Genomic DNA, 14579 nt, shown 5'->3' on the forward strand with positions numbered 1-14579 from the left:
TACAGTCACTGGAAATATTTAGACCTTTATTCACATATGGAACACCTCCGATATCTCGCTTGCTCAGCTATCCTTTAGGTGGAGCCAATACTTTCCCTCCAGAAGGTGCAGTTCCACTAACAGTTCCCTTTACATGCTCATTTGACACATCAGGTGTAATAATCCACAGAAGGGCTTAGAGGGGACTCTCAGATAAAACTGATTTATGTACATTTCCATTTGTGTTGGTTCTAAAGAGTCTCCAGACGAGGGAACATTTTGCAACTGTTCCAGTCTGAGCAGCCAGCAGTCTCCCAGAAATGAGACTGCACTGTTTATTTTCCTCCAGCTAGAAATCAAATAATTTATTGGTTGAGTCCTAGAAATCGCAGCCACTTTAACAACAAAGATAAAAATCTGGGGCTCTTTTCCCTGAAAGAACAAAGTCCTGAGACAAAGTGTGCAGTGCAAAGAATGACATCACTCTTGGGACAGCTATTGAGCTGGATTCAACGCTGGGAATTTTTGGGGACTCGACTTCCCTTTTTATTTTTCCCTTTTGGCAGGCAGTGTGTGGTGCTGTTTGCTTAGCTTAGACAGCATTTATAAATACCAGCAAAAAGGTGGACAAATAAAAGATTCACATTTTATTTCTAGCAAAAACATGTCCTGGGTCAATGTAAGCCATCGGTTATACAGTAAAGTCCTTAAAATATGATGGATCGACATGGCTCTAACACTGCTACATTATTATACAGTATCTCCAGTTCTCAAGAAATACCAACCACTTCAACCTCTGGTCCTCTTCAGCAGTGTAAAAAAGACAGAAAACAAAAAGCCAACATTAGCTAAGGTACAGACAAAATTGTAGTTAGGTTTTGACGCACAGTTGCCTCATTTCCATAAAAGTTAAACCTTGTCAGAATCAAGAAAATACTTTAAAAGTTCAATGGTTGGGATTCAGCCATATAGTTGGGAAAAAAGGGACAGTGTGTTTGTCCATCGTTCATATCATGTGACGACCAGTCTCCACCCTCACAGGGTGAGGGCAGTAAGCTGAACCTGACAACGGAAGCCATTCCCCCAATGAGTCCAGCCACATAAAAAACGAAATGTCCCATGATTCTTGTCCGGTCAGCTGAACAGGCTAGTATGTCTCTTCCCATACGCAGGGTGTCCTGCCCTCCAGGCGCAGCTCAGAACTTGAGGCTGAACCCTGGGCCCACAGCAGAAGCCCCTTGGTTGCTGGTAGTCAGATGGAAGCCTGAGTCTTTCAGGTCATCGTCACCCTGGAGAGAGGACAAGCCACACACATTAGCTGATGAGGCACATTGCCTTTATGCCAGGGAACTAATGAAATCTGGAAAAATAAGTATTAAGCAGTGGGAAGATGTGTCTTGACACCACACAGTAAAGTGCTGTAGGTCTACAATCTATCAAACACAGAAACCAAGCTCAGATGTCAAAACCTAGTTGACAGAGGGATGTAGAGTTAAACCCAGCCTCACCAGCTGACTGTAGCCCAGGCCTCCCTCGGGGGGGCGCGGGCTGGTGCCCCTCTTCACCCTCTGTTGCTCGCTCTTGGCCGGCCAGGTGGGGAACATGGAGGGGTCGATGGGCTGCGGTGTCTCCCGGAAATACTCGTGCTTCAACGCCTCGTCCGATAGGATCCTCTTGCTGGGGCAGTAGGTGAGGAACCTAGTGGAAAGGGAAAAAGTCAAGGCCAGGGGCGGCAGAGGTCACTCAAAATGGCAGCCCTTCTGCAATTGGGTAGTACTTGCGAAACAAGACTTTAAATCTTCGTCATACTTCTGCACACTACTCTTCTTACTGTTTAAGCTAGAAACGGCATTCAAACTTAATTGTGCAGGGTCTGCTTTTTGATATGAATTAATTTGTGTCTTTTTGTCCATCCTCAGACTAACATTCTAATGCTCCCCATTGTGACATCACTTCCAACTTCCATTCACTGTAAAAGCAACAATTCAACTTGACACAAAATCAGCTACATTGACCATTTTGCCAAACCCTTACACAAATAAGTTAGAGGGTGAAACATCTTCCTCTACTTCGCTGCTATTCAAATCTGAAATAACATAATTATCTGGTACCGATATAACCTTACAGCTGTTTAAGTGACTATCAAAATTTTCTGTAACTTTTTATAAACTGACATTGATCACTTTCGAAACAGGTTAGACAAAAAGTTAGACGGTATGACATCTGTCTAATTCTTTGTTATTCAAATCAGGAATAAAGAACAGAAATATCTACTACCAATCAAGAGGTACAGCTGTTTTAGTAACCATGTCAACTAATTTAGCCAACTTCCCACAGTTGGATTTACTGCCATGGAACTTTTCAGAACTTTCAAATTATAAAAATGGGGGGGATTAGCATGAGACGATGAGTAAACATTATGACGTTTGACACTAATCAGCTACCTTGACCACTTCTCTGAACAATTCGGTGTACACAAAAACTTCAAAAGGTATGGCACATTTGTCTACCTCTTCGATATTCAAATCTGAAATCAGAACAGCAATAACTATTTATCATGCCACACACACACACACACACCATCTACACCTTCAACCATAGATGAATTCCTTCATCATACCAATCAGTCCAACTTAACCTTGTTTTATCCCTTCATCCCTCCATACATATGGTCTTCCATCCCTGTATCCTTTTTTTATTCACCTGTCCATTTATTTATCTATCCTGTCATAACTTTCTTTTAACAGCTTTTTTCTTTGATTAAGAAATGAATGTATGGTAGAAGTAAGGGATAAACGCTTGGGATAAAGTAAGGTTTTTAAACGTGTTTTAAAGTTAATCAACGCCTCCTTGTCTTCTGTACTCTGTTATTACAGTTAGCATATACTGTGGTATTAATGTAGGAGTGTAACAAAGTGTAGTAGGCTAGTCTGAGTGCAGTTATTTGTGATGAAATATGTGATCCAACTGCCCCACAATCCAAGTAATAAGGATCATAGTGTCTTCTATGAAAATAATCAGACCAATTGTTTTACTACATTTAACTTGGACCAAATGTAACTTATTGGCTTATGTAAAACATTTAAAACTTATTCCACTACCACAAAAATACTTGTAAAGAGTTAAAAGTCCCATCAACATTTCTTCATGAAAATTTACCATCTAGTCTGTATTAGAGCTTCCACAGAGCACATATGGTCCCTCTAAATAAACTGAGCAAAAAAAGAAATGCCCCCTTTTCAGGACTTTGTCTTTCAAATAGAATACGTAAAAATCCAAATAACTTCACAGATCTACATTGTAAAGGGTTTAAACACTTTTTCAATGAACCATAAACAAATAATGAACATGCACCTGTGGAACGGTCGCTAAGACACTAACAGATTAGAGACGGTAGGCAATTAAGGTCACAGTTATGAAAACTTAGGACACTAGAGGGGCCTTTCTACTGACTCTGAAAAACACCAAAAGAAAGATGCCCAGGGTCCCTGCTCATCTGCGTGAACTTAGGCATGCCGCAAGGAATGCGGCATGAGGACTGCAGATGTGGCCAGAGCAATAAATTGCAATGTCCGTACTGAGAGACGCCTAAGACAGCGTTACAGGGAGACAGGACGGACAGCTGATCGTCCTCGCAGTGGCAGACCACGTGTAACAACACCTGCACATGATCGGTACATCCGAACATCACACCTGCGGGACAGGTACAGCATGGCAACAACAACTGCCCAAGTTACACCAGGAACGCACAATCCCTCCATCAGTGCTCAGACTGTCCGCAATAGGCTGAGAGATGCTGGACTGAGGGCTTGTAGGCCTGTTGTAAGGCAGGTCCTCACCAGACATCGCCGGCAACAACATCGCCTATGGGCACAAACTCACTGTCGCTGGACCAGACAGGACAGGCAAAAAGTGCTCTTCACTGACGAGTCGCGGTCTTCTCACCAGAGGCGATGGTTGGATTCGCATTTATCGTCGAAGAAATGAGCACTACACCAAGGCCTGTACCCTGGAGCGGGATTGATTTGGAGGTGGAGGTTCCGTCATGGTCTGGTCTGGGGCAGTGTGTCACAGCATCATCGGACTGAGCTTGTTGTCATTGCAGGCAATCTCAATGCTGTGCGTTATAGGGAAAACATCCTCCTCCCTCATGTGGTACCCTTCCCGCAGGCTCATCCTGACATGATCCTCCAGCATGACAATGCCACCAGCCACACTGCTCATTCTGTGTGTGATTTCCTGCAAGACAGGAATGTCAGTGCTCTGCCATGGCCAGCGAAGAGCCCAGAATTCAATCCCAATGAGCACGTCTGGGAACTGTTGGATTGGAGGGTGAGGGCTAGCTCCATTCCCCCCAGAAATGTCCGGGAACTTGCAGGTGCCTTGGTGGAAGAGTGGGGTAACATCTCACAGCAAGAACTGGCAAATCTGGTGACGTCCATGAGGAGATGCACTGAGGTACTTAGTATCTGGGGTGGCCACCAGCTGCATTGACTGTTACTTTCGATTTTGACCAACCCTTTGTTCAGGGACACATTATTCCATTTATGTTAGCCACACGTCTGTGGAACTTGTTCAGTTTGTCTCAGTTGAATCTTATGTTCATACAAATATTTATACATGTTAAGTTTGCTGAATATAAACGCATTTGACAGTGAGAGGATGTTTAGTCTTCATCTCATCTAATCACACCGGGTAAGTTAAAGCAACAAGGCTGACAACGCAATCTTAAGCCTAGCCTTGTGGTTGGAGGACCGCCACCCTCCAGTCCAAACATGAGACGGCTAGCAGCCACTGGCCAGGGGTCATTGCACTTCCTGGGTCATTATACTGACGACATTCCACTGCACTGATGTCAAAATTCATCCAAACTTATGTATAGCAACACTTGGCAAACATTTCATTTTTGCTAGTATTTAGAGAACATTTTTAGATTACACTTTCATGGCATTGTTAATTGAGTCCAGTGGTTTTGTATTAAAATCTTCTCAACTGAGATTTCCTAAGAACCAAAGCTCGTTTGTCTGAGAAATGTAACAGATATGGGTAGATTAGACGTACTTGTTCATTAGGTCGAAGCCCTGGTCTGAAAGCAGGGCTCCGAAGCGCTTGCGCAAGTTGTTGTAGGGGTACTCTGTAAAAGTCATCTTCTTCACAGCAGGGAGCTCGTTGTAGCCTGGCCAAATCTTCTCGCTGGGTGACCCTAGGTCCTGACAAGAACATGCGTCAACACACAGACACATGGAGTTAATGTTTTATGTGTGGGTTGGAGGTCCCCTCTATGTCTGGTATGTTAGGAACTGCTGGGGGGGGGGGCGGAGCACAGTCAAGACCACAGCTTTTAATCTGAGTTTTACAGTTTAGCCCAGTCACACAACCGCCACAGACAAGTCTGTTACGTCACCATGTCTATCTAAAAGAGACTGGGTCACTGAACTGCAGTCCCTCTCTGAAAAATACATTGTGTAGTCAAATCAAATCCATTTAATCTGACTACATCCTATTCCTAACTCTGCCACCTTGTGGGGAGATCATAAAACTGGAAAACCCACAAAAACATGTGGTAGCTGTCAAGAATGCACGCAGATGTAAGAGTGGAGTATATAAAGTGCTTTTACTTTCCAGACAGTATGAAGTCAAATGTACTTTTTGATACAAATTTACTAACCTTAAATATCTTGTTAATTTGGTCGATTTCAGATTTTCCAGGGAAGAGAGGTTTCTGGGTAAGGAGCTCTCCAAATATGCAGCCTACAGACCACATGTCCACAGCTGTGGAGTACTCCTGTGGAGAGAGAAACACACACTCGCTAAAACCACAGTATTCTAAGTAACAGACAGCACCACATGAGTCTGGGTTGGAGTGTTTAGTCAGGGCAAGAACAAGCTTTGACTTGGTAATGGTGCTGTGTGTATGTAGTCTTGGGCTATGTTTAGAACTACAGACTTCGACACTATTGGAAGGCATACAAAGTATGCATTGTGTCTGAATGCGGTAATGTTCACACTCAGGTAACAGTTTAGAATGGCACTGTTTTTACTGGAGAGGGTATTTGATGACTGAAGTTTCTTGAGATGTTTTGACTCAAGGCAGAGTTTTGAATGCAGGTGTCTCTACTGTGGCTATGTCGCTCACAAGACATTGATCCACGGTCAGTTTTGCATAACATCCCACAAATGGTAATTGTTAGGATTTTGGGAGGTTAAACAGATTGTAGATATGTGCTTAGGTCATGACTCACTTTGGCTCCCAGCAGCAGTTCTGGAGAACGGTACCACAGGGTCACCACCACAGGGGTGTAGGGCTTCAGGGGAGACCCATACTCACGGGCCAGACCAAAGTCCCCCACCTAGAACAGCACAACAAAGAACAAACATGAAAAAAATGCCCAAGAGGCAAGCATACACACTCATCTGAGCCATGGATGATCTAATCCTTATCTGAAGTTCCCAACCCACAGCAGTTTTAATATTATTATAATGGGATATAATATATCATACATATAGAATACAACAGGGCATTATTACACCTTGAGGATCCCCTTGTGGCTGAGCAGCAGGTTAGAGGTCTTCAGGTCGCGGTGGAGGATCCAGTTGTCGTGGAGATGGCGGACGCCTCGCAGCAGCTGGATCATCAGGGTCTTCACTTCGCCTGAGGCCGACAAGAAGGAGGAAGTGGAAAAGAGTCATGAGCTCATAAGCTTACATTAAAACAATACTCTTACGCTAACCTAGCCAAAATACATGGGAAAATGGCTGGAGGACATAAGTGTACTGTATTTTCTGCAACTCAAACTGAATCGCACAACATTACCTGGGAGAAAAGGCTGCTTCATGGTCTCCATCAAGCTTTTCAGGTCGTGCTCCACGTAATTCATCACAATGTAGATCTTGTCCATGTTGCTTCCAACGACGATTTCCTAACATGGGAAAAAGGAGAAAGGCGCTACACAAAATGTATTTCAAAATAATATATTATTGAGGGGGGAGTTCCTCTGAGTCAGATGTGTGCTGCTCACCATAGATATAACAATTTATGATATTTTCAATGTGTATTTATATGCACCTCACCCTGACAGTGACGATGTTGGGGTGCTGGGCCTTCAGAATGGTGTTGATCTCTCTCAGAGACGTGATGGGGAAACCTTCTTTCTCCTTCTCCATCTTCAGACGCTTTAAGGCCACAATCTCATCTAGAAGAGAAAGGCCTGTTTTAGTGTGTGTCTGTCCAGGGATGGATCGGAAATCAATTGCAAGGTAGCCCACATACCTGTCTTTTTGTCCTTGGCCCTATACACCACGCCGTAGGTCCCTTCCTCGATACGATTCAGACACTGGAACTCCTCGACACTGCGACAGCCCTGAAAATGACATGAAACCAATGCCAATCAATACATGTCTATATGACGTGTGTGTGTGTGTGTGTACAGGCCTGAGTCAAATACGTATTACTTTTCAAATACATGAGGTGCACTGAGGTCCTCTTTTTCTTGAAATATTCCATTGTACCAGGCAAGCTATGTCCAGGTTCATACACATTTTGACAGACAGAATTTCTTGAGTTATCCATGACTTTTAACCACATTTCCATGACCAACAATTGCCGCCATCTATGTAAGCGTAACGTGGTAGACACGTGGAGGCTGCTTTTCAATCTCATGTACCATATCCTGTCGTTATGCAAGGCACTTAAGCACCCACAAAGTAAGGCAACTGTATAAAACATGTGGTCAACCCTCAGTCTGGAGAGCTACTAGCTGTGCGGGCTTTTGATAAAGCCCTGCTCAAACACATCAGAGACAGTTTTTTACAAGGTCCGGTTGAACAGATCATTTAAAATGTGGTTTGTTAGAAGGCCACTGGAATAAAAGCCTGCACAACTATGAGCTATCGTGGATGATGGCTGACCACCCTTGACGTATAACATTGCAACATTAAAACCAAATACGTTTTATACCTTTTGAAATAATTTGCTAATTTAATATATCAAACAACAAATGGCTATGGTAGGCTACAAATATTTTTATTCAGCTGAAGCAAGCCCAAAAATTTTCTTCAGGGTACCTTTTCTAGTTTAGTCATATTTACCATAGAAGTGTTTACATTTCAGGCTATTGAGTTGCAATGTTCCATACATTGGATGGCCAAATAAACTGGAAGTATCTACAAATCAAGTTGAAGCCAAATAAACCAAAATAAAGGCTACATCTAACTGAATCTGAACTAATAAAATGGCGAAGTGAATCTTTCGTTTTATGAAAATAGTTTAAATTAATACTTGTAAAAAGTAAATCAACTTTGTATGGCTTTACTCGCGATTGTATGGCCTTATTCGTGAGTGTTGGGTCATCACATGAGGAAAACATAAATGCATGCTAATAATAGCTAAACAGATAACTAGAGGGTACAAGATATGTTTTGAATTGGCCATCTAGTTATTAGTCTGTTGTCAATCATATTTTATAGTCTGGCCTACCTTCTGCCTCAATGTCCGACTGTCTCTCTCTCATTGAGCAACGGCCGACTCCTCACGCACACATGCAGGTGATGCGCGCAAACACAGACTCGCTCAAGTGTCATTCTGAACCTAGCTGATGTATTGATTTTTATTTGATTGCTAAAATATTTATATTATGAGAAATTATATTAATTTCCATAACTTTTCAGATTTGATCCTTTTCCAAAACTTTTCCAGGCCTGGCAAACACAATTTAAACATTCCATGACTTTTCCAGGATTTGAATAATGACCGTACGAACTCTGTAGGTCAAGCGCACCTTAGGCATTTTAAAAAAAACGGTATTTGACCCAGGTGTGGTGTGCTGCCAGACAGATGGACAGACCTGTAGAGCTGGCAGGTACTTAGGCAGCTCCTTCTTTAGCTCCACGGGGGAGATGGGGGGAGAGTCGGGGATGTAGTTCTCCTCAGGCTCAGGGGTGGCTGAGTGGGAGTGAGACACAGACTGGGGGGTCACGTCTCCATCCCCTGCCTCCTCTTCCTCTTCCTCTCCACTTTCCTCAGTATCGTGGTCAAATCGTGACTCCGGCACTGTGAGGGTTAATGAGGAGGCAGTTATAACTTACAGAAACAATACAAAATCACATCTAGCAGCTACTGGTTGAGAGTTAGACCTAACCTTTTCCGATAAAAAAGCTTCAAGAAAACTAACTTTACTCTCAGACATGACAATAACACCTGTTCAAATGACTGCCACCAGACAAATGGGGTGTGAAATGCCTACCTGGGGGAATATGGTTGCCGTTCTCTCTCTCTTCCTCAAACTCTTCCTCAGACTGCTCGTCTTCACTCACCACACCTGAAACACAGACAATGCGTGGGTCAGAGCCGTGTCACTGTGACAACACCGTAATTGTATTAAGTGATAAAACAAGCGCACACACACAAGCAACAGAAGTAGAGTAATTCAGCAGACCTGCAGTCTGGTCAGATTCTCCTGAGCCTGATTCCTCGTTCTCTCCCTCGCTCAGGCTGCTAGATCCATCTTCAACGCCATTACCCTCCTCATCGTCAGAGCCCGACCCTGAGCCGGAGCCTAGGGAAGAGAAGTCCACTCAATGTCACCTCCAAACAACCCACAAAGACTTAAAACACAAGAAGATGTCTGGATTGTAAATACATTATCTATAACAGTTAGAACTCTTAAGGATTAAACATCAGTAGAATTGTAATGTTTTAATAACTTTTTTGTGATGCCATCTGGTGTGGGGTAAGTTGTAACCTTGAGTGAGTGTGTGTGTCTACCTACCTAAGGAGGACTCTCCTGTGCTGGTCTTCCTCTCACTGTCACTGATGTCCTGAAGGTCAGAGAGAAGGTCCTTGTCCTCTGGCTTCTCATCTTTCACTGTTGGACCACAAACAAAACAAAATGAGCATCCCTAATCACACAGAAAAATTATAGTTAAGGAAATTGAATGAAATCAATTACTAAGTCTTGATACCAATTCTATCAAAGCAAAATTATGTAAAACCATCTTGATTGGATAGTCTCACCATCAGTTCTACGTGGCTCGCTGCTGTGCTCCAGTCGGTCCTGGGGAGCCCGGTTGGGGCTGCGGCTGCGGTGGCTCTGTTTCGGCTTGTCCCCGTACTCATCAGGCAGTGCGCGATGGTGGGACGGGACTGTCAGAGAACGGACAAGAGATTTTGCATCCCGTCACCAACAGTGCATCCTTACATATATCAAAATACTTACATTCACGGACACGCTAAGGCTGTAAACTCTAACCCTACACGTGTGCGCAAATGCGTGTGTGTGAACCCTGACCTTCTCGGCGCGCCTCACGCTCTTTGCGGCGCTCCTCTGCCCTCCTCTCTCTCTCCTTCTGCTCGCGCTGCTCCTTCTGCTGCTGCTCACGGAGCTTGCGGTCCCTCTCGCGCTGGCGCTCCACCTGCTCCAACCTGTCCCTGTAGTCCGGGGAAGACGGGGGAATCCTGTCAGGAGCTCTCCAGAAACCCAAAAGCCACCCACCCCACACTGTTAATGTCTGCTGCATGGAAGGGGAAGAGTACAGTATACAGTGTGACAGGTAACTGCACGGTAAAAAAGATGTCTGACCAGCGTGTGACAGTTTGAGGATATGCACGTTTGAAGGTAGACCAAGATATGACATCATAAGCTAGGTTTCCACCAAATTTGCGACAGATTTTCAAGCAAATTTCCATCAGACGGACAAAGGGCTGTGTGTGATGACGTAGCGCAAACACTAAGTATCCAGGTACAGGAAAAAAAAACAGGATCAGGGTTTGATAAACCAAAACAATCGCATTTGCGACCATTTGTCTGATTTGACAGTGCAACATTTTTAATTGGTCGCAAGCGATTTTTTTAAATTTTTAGCCTGGCCACGTTATTCATTTTTATCATCATGATTTATTCAAACAGTAATTTGTAATTGACCAAAAACCATCTTGCTGAAGAGGCAACAATGGCACAGGAATGACCTTGTCGGTGTGTCAGGGCTTGACATACTGGGGAGGTTTTGGAAACCCTACGGGCCAGTCAGAAATGTGAAAATCAGACATTTCCTTTCAACCTGGTCACATAGCATTTCGTATTATTTTACAAGTGAATCTGAGACTCAATTTAGTATGATATGTTACGTTTTGTATGGTATGGATTAATTTCTGGATGTCCATCACCCATTTCGCATGATATGCTACGAATTCTAGCTAGGTGGCTAACATTAGCTAGACTAGTGGTTAGGGTTAAGTTTAGGAGTTAGGTTAAAAGTTAGGGGAATGGTTAGTTAAAAGGGTTAAGGTTAGTCTTAACCTTGAAAGGGGAAGGGTTAGCTAACATGCAAAGTTGTTAAAAGATAGAAATGATTGAAAAGTGGATACTGAGCTAAAATGCTAAAGCTGTCAGTGATGAGATTCGAACTCGCAACCTTTGGGTTGCTAGCCATTCGCGTTCTACGACCAACCAATCCACCGTCGTTTCGCGTTATATGGCCACCCATCCACCCACCACCAAACGTAACATATCCTACTAAATGGAGTGCCTCAGATTTATCTAATCTTTCCTTACAGTGAAATGCTTACTTACGAGCCCTTAATTAACAAACAATGCAGCTTAATTTTTTATTTTAAAGTAACAAGTTAAAGAGCAGCAGTAAAATAATAGCAAGTCAATGTGCTTCCCTTTGTAGTCTAATGGTTTACAAGCCCTGGCACTTCCAACGAGCATCAGCGCCGGTGTAGTATGATTCGATCTTAGTCCTGTATTGACGCTTTGCCTGTTGGATGGTTCGTTGGAGGGCATAGCGGGATTTCTTATAAGATTCAAGTTTAGAATCCCGCTCCTTGAAAGCGGCAGCTCAAGCCTTTAGCTCAGTGCAGATGTTGCCTGTAATCCATGGCTTCTGGTTTGGGTATGTACGTACGGTCAATGTTGGGACAGCGTCATCGATGCACTTATTGATGAAGCCAATGACTGATGTGGTGTACTACTCAATGCCATCGGACGAATCCCGGAACATATTCCAGTCTGTGCTAGCAAAACAGTCCTGCAGTTTAGCATCTGCTTTATCTGACCACTTGATTGAGACACTGCTGCTTCCTGGTTTAATTTTTTGCTTGTAAGCGGGAATAAGAGGATAGAATTATGGTCAGATTAGCCAAATGGAGGGTGGGGGAGAGCTTTGTATGCGTCTCTGTGTGGAGTAAAGGTGGTCCGGAGTTTTTTCCCCTCTGTTGCACATTTAACATGCTGATAGAAATTTGGTAAGACAAATGTAAGTTCCCCTGCATTAAAGTCCCCGGCTACTAGGAGCGCTGCCTCTGGGTGAGTGTTTTCCTGTTTGCTTATGTCGGAATACAGCACTTTCAGTGCAGTGCCAGCATCAGTCTGTGGTGATATGGAGACAGCTACAACAAATACAGATGAAAATCCTCTAGGTAGAGTATCTCATGATATGGTGTAGACTACACTACCTCAGACGAGCAAAACCTCGAGACTTCCTTAGATATTTTGCACCAGCTGTTATTTACAAAAATACATAGTCCGCCACCCCTTGTCTTACCAGACGTGCTGTTCTATCCTGCCGATACAGCGTATAACCAGCCAGATGTATGTTGATAATGTCGTCTTTCACCCACGACTCCATGAAGCATAACCACTAATATGTATAGAATAATACAAAATACTCAGACCAGATTGTCTCTTTAGCTGTGGTCCTTGAAAAGTAATTGAAGTTGGCAGCTGATTTAGAAGTTCTACTGCTCCAATATATTAATGCCATGATTTAATTTCTGACCAGTTTTTAAAGAGCTGTACGTGCTTTTGTTTGTTTCCCGTCTTTTCAATTGAAAGGTGTTGTGCTTGTCTGTTGTGGTAAAGCCATGTGCGGTTATTATGAGCAAGACAAAAGTGAATGTTGGCTTCAAATCGGTTTTTCATACAAAACAGTGGAAAACACTTGAAAATCTACGCACTTTGTGTAGCCGTTAGCAATGCTAATCATTTTTGGGTAGATGGAAAGGAAATTTAAAAAGGTAACTACAAAGTAGCCTATGCCTACCCAGCAGAATCATGATTATTTGCATCAATGCAGTGGCCATTTGTTTTTGAAAACTCCATCACAAGTTTGCTATAGAAACCCAGCTAGCCAAATAACTGTCTGGATAGGTGCGCAACTGAATTAAAGGCTGAATTAACTACACTAACAAACCTAAATTTCTCCAATTTTACCCAGACCTCAAAATGTTTCCCCTGATGTGGTTTAACTTCTCTAGGATAGGGGGCAGCATTTGGAATTTTGGATGAAAAGCATGCACAAATTAAACTGCCTTCAACTCGGGCCCAGAAGATAGGATATGCATTTAATTAGTAGATTTGGATAGAAAACACTAAAGTTTCCAAAACTGTTAAAATAATGTCTGAGTGTAACAGAACTGATTTGGCAGGCGAAAACCGGAGAAAAATTCATTCAGGAAGTAGGATTTTGTTGTTGTAGTTTTCTAGTCAATGCCATTACAGTATCAATTGACTTAGGACTCTAATTGCAGTTCCTATGCCTTCCACTAGATGTCAACAGTCTTTAGAAATGGTTTCAGGCTTGTATTCTGATAAATGAGGGAGTAAGAGCAGTCTAAATGAGTGGACCCTGCAGTGTCACAGAGCTTTTATATGCGCGGGACCAGAGAGTGCCTTTCTTTTTTACCTTTTATATTGACGTTATTGTCCGGTTTAAATATTAGATCATTTAAGCTAAAAACAACCTGAGTATTGAATATAAACATCTTTGACATGTTTCTATGAACTTTACGGATACAATTTAGATTTTTTTGTCTGCCTGTTGTGACTGCGTTTGAGTCTATGGATTACTGAAGAAAACGCAAACAAAAACAGAGGTTTTCACGTATATAAAGAGACTTTATCGAACAAAAGGAACATTTATTGAATAAATGAATGTCTTCTGTGTGCAAACATATGAAGATCATCAAAGGCAAGGGATTAATTGTATCTCTATTTCTGACTTGTGTAACTCTTCTACTTGGCTGGTTACTGTTTGTAATGATTTATCTGCTGGGCTATGTTCTCAAATAATTGTACGGTATGCTTTCACGGTAAGGCATTTTTGAAATCTGACACCGTGGTTGAATTCAGAAGAAGTTAATCTTTAAACCTATGTTTAATAGTTGTATCTTTTCGGAATTTTTATAATGTATTTGAATTTGGCGCTCTGCAATCTCACTGGATGTTGGCCAGGTGGGACGCTAGCGTCCCACATACCCTAGAGAGGTTAAGAACTATTGTGAAGTGAGAAAAGCTAAATGTTTATTTTGTTGTTTTTATATTAGAAAGTGTGATTGAGAAAAAACCTGGAAAGAACGGAGGGAAATCAGTCCTCCCTGCTGTTCTTTTTGTGTGTGCCATTTGTATCGTTTTGGTATCAAGTATAATTTTTTTACGTTCTGCCCTCTAGAGGATTTTGCAGGAAGGAACACATGGCACACTCAAATCACTGCAAAGAAACCACTAATTATTTTATTGAACTAGGCAAGTCAGTTAACTTCTTATGGCTGCAGGGGCACTATTGAGTAGCTTGGATGAAAGGTGCCCAGAGTAAACGGCCTG

General features: G+C 42.7%; 1 protein-coding gene across 10 annotated transcripts in view; it reads right to left on the bottom strand.

The window, feature by feature from the left end:
- Positions 1–12: 12 nt before the first annotated feature.
- The window catches only part of LOC109908075 (cyclin-dependent kinase 11B), a 32657-nt gene continuing 18090 nt past the window's right edge, over positions 13–14579 (bottom strand). For 6 of the 10 annotated variants that reach the window (XM_031794341.1, XM_020506509.2, XM_020506512.1 and 3 more), the window contains 15 exons: positions 10266–10444; positions 9992–10120; positions 9747–9842; positions 9414–9533; positions 9222–9296; positions 8823–9028; positions 7250–7340; positions 7051–7172; positions 6794–6899; positions 6510–6631; positions 6222–6329; positions 5648–5764; positions 5041–5189; positions 1488–1677; positions 13–1268 (listed from right to left, as the gene is read on the bottom strand). In XM_031794341.1, coding sequence (XP_031650201.1) covers positions 1176–1268; positions 1488–1677; positions 5041–5189; positions 5648–5764; positions 6222–6329; positions 6510–6631; positions 6794–6899; positions 7051–7172; positions 7250–7340; positions 8823–9028; positions 9222–9296; positions 9414–9533; positions 9747–9842; positions 9992–10120; positions 10266–10444 — 1903 coding nt within the window. In that variant the 3' untranslated portion in view covers positions 13–1175. The remainder of the gene's footprint in view (positions 1269–1487; positions 1678–5040; positions 5190–5647; positions 5765–6221; positions 6330–6509; positions 6632–6793; positions 6900–7050; positions 7173–7249; positions 7341–8822; positions 9029–9221; positions 9297–9413; positions 9534–9746; positions 9843–9991; positions 10121–10265; positions 10445–14579) is intronic. The other 4 variants (XM_031794342.1, XM_020506514.1, XM_031794338.1 and 1 more) reach the window with 2 other exon arrangements.

The sequence above is a fragment of the Oncorhynchus kisutch genome, linkage group LG17 (assembly GCF_002021735.2).
Source record: "Oncorhynchus kisutch isolate 150728-3 linkage group LG17, Okis_V2, whole genome shotgun sequence".
Classification (NCBI taxonomy): Eukaryota; Metazoa; Chordata; class Actinopteri; order Salmoniformes; family Salmonidae; genus Oncorhynchus; species Oncorhynchus kisutch.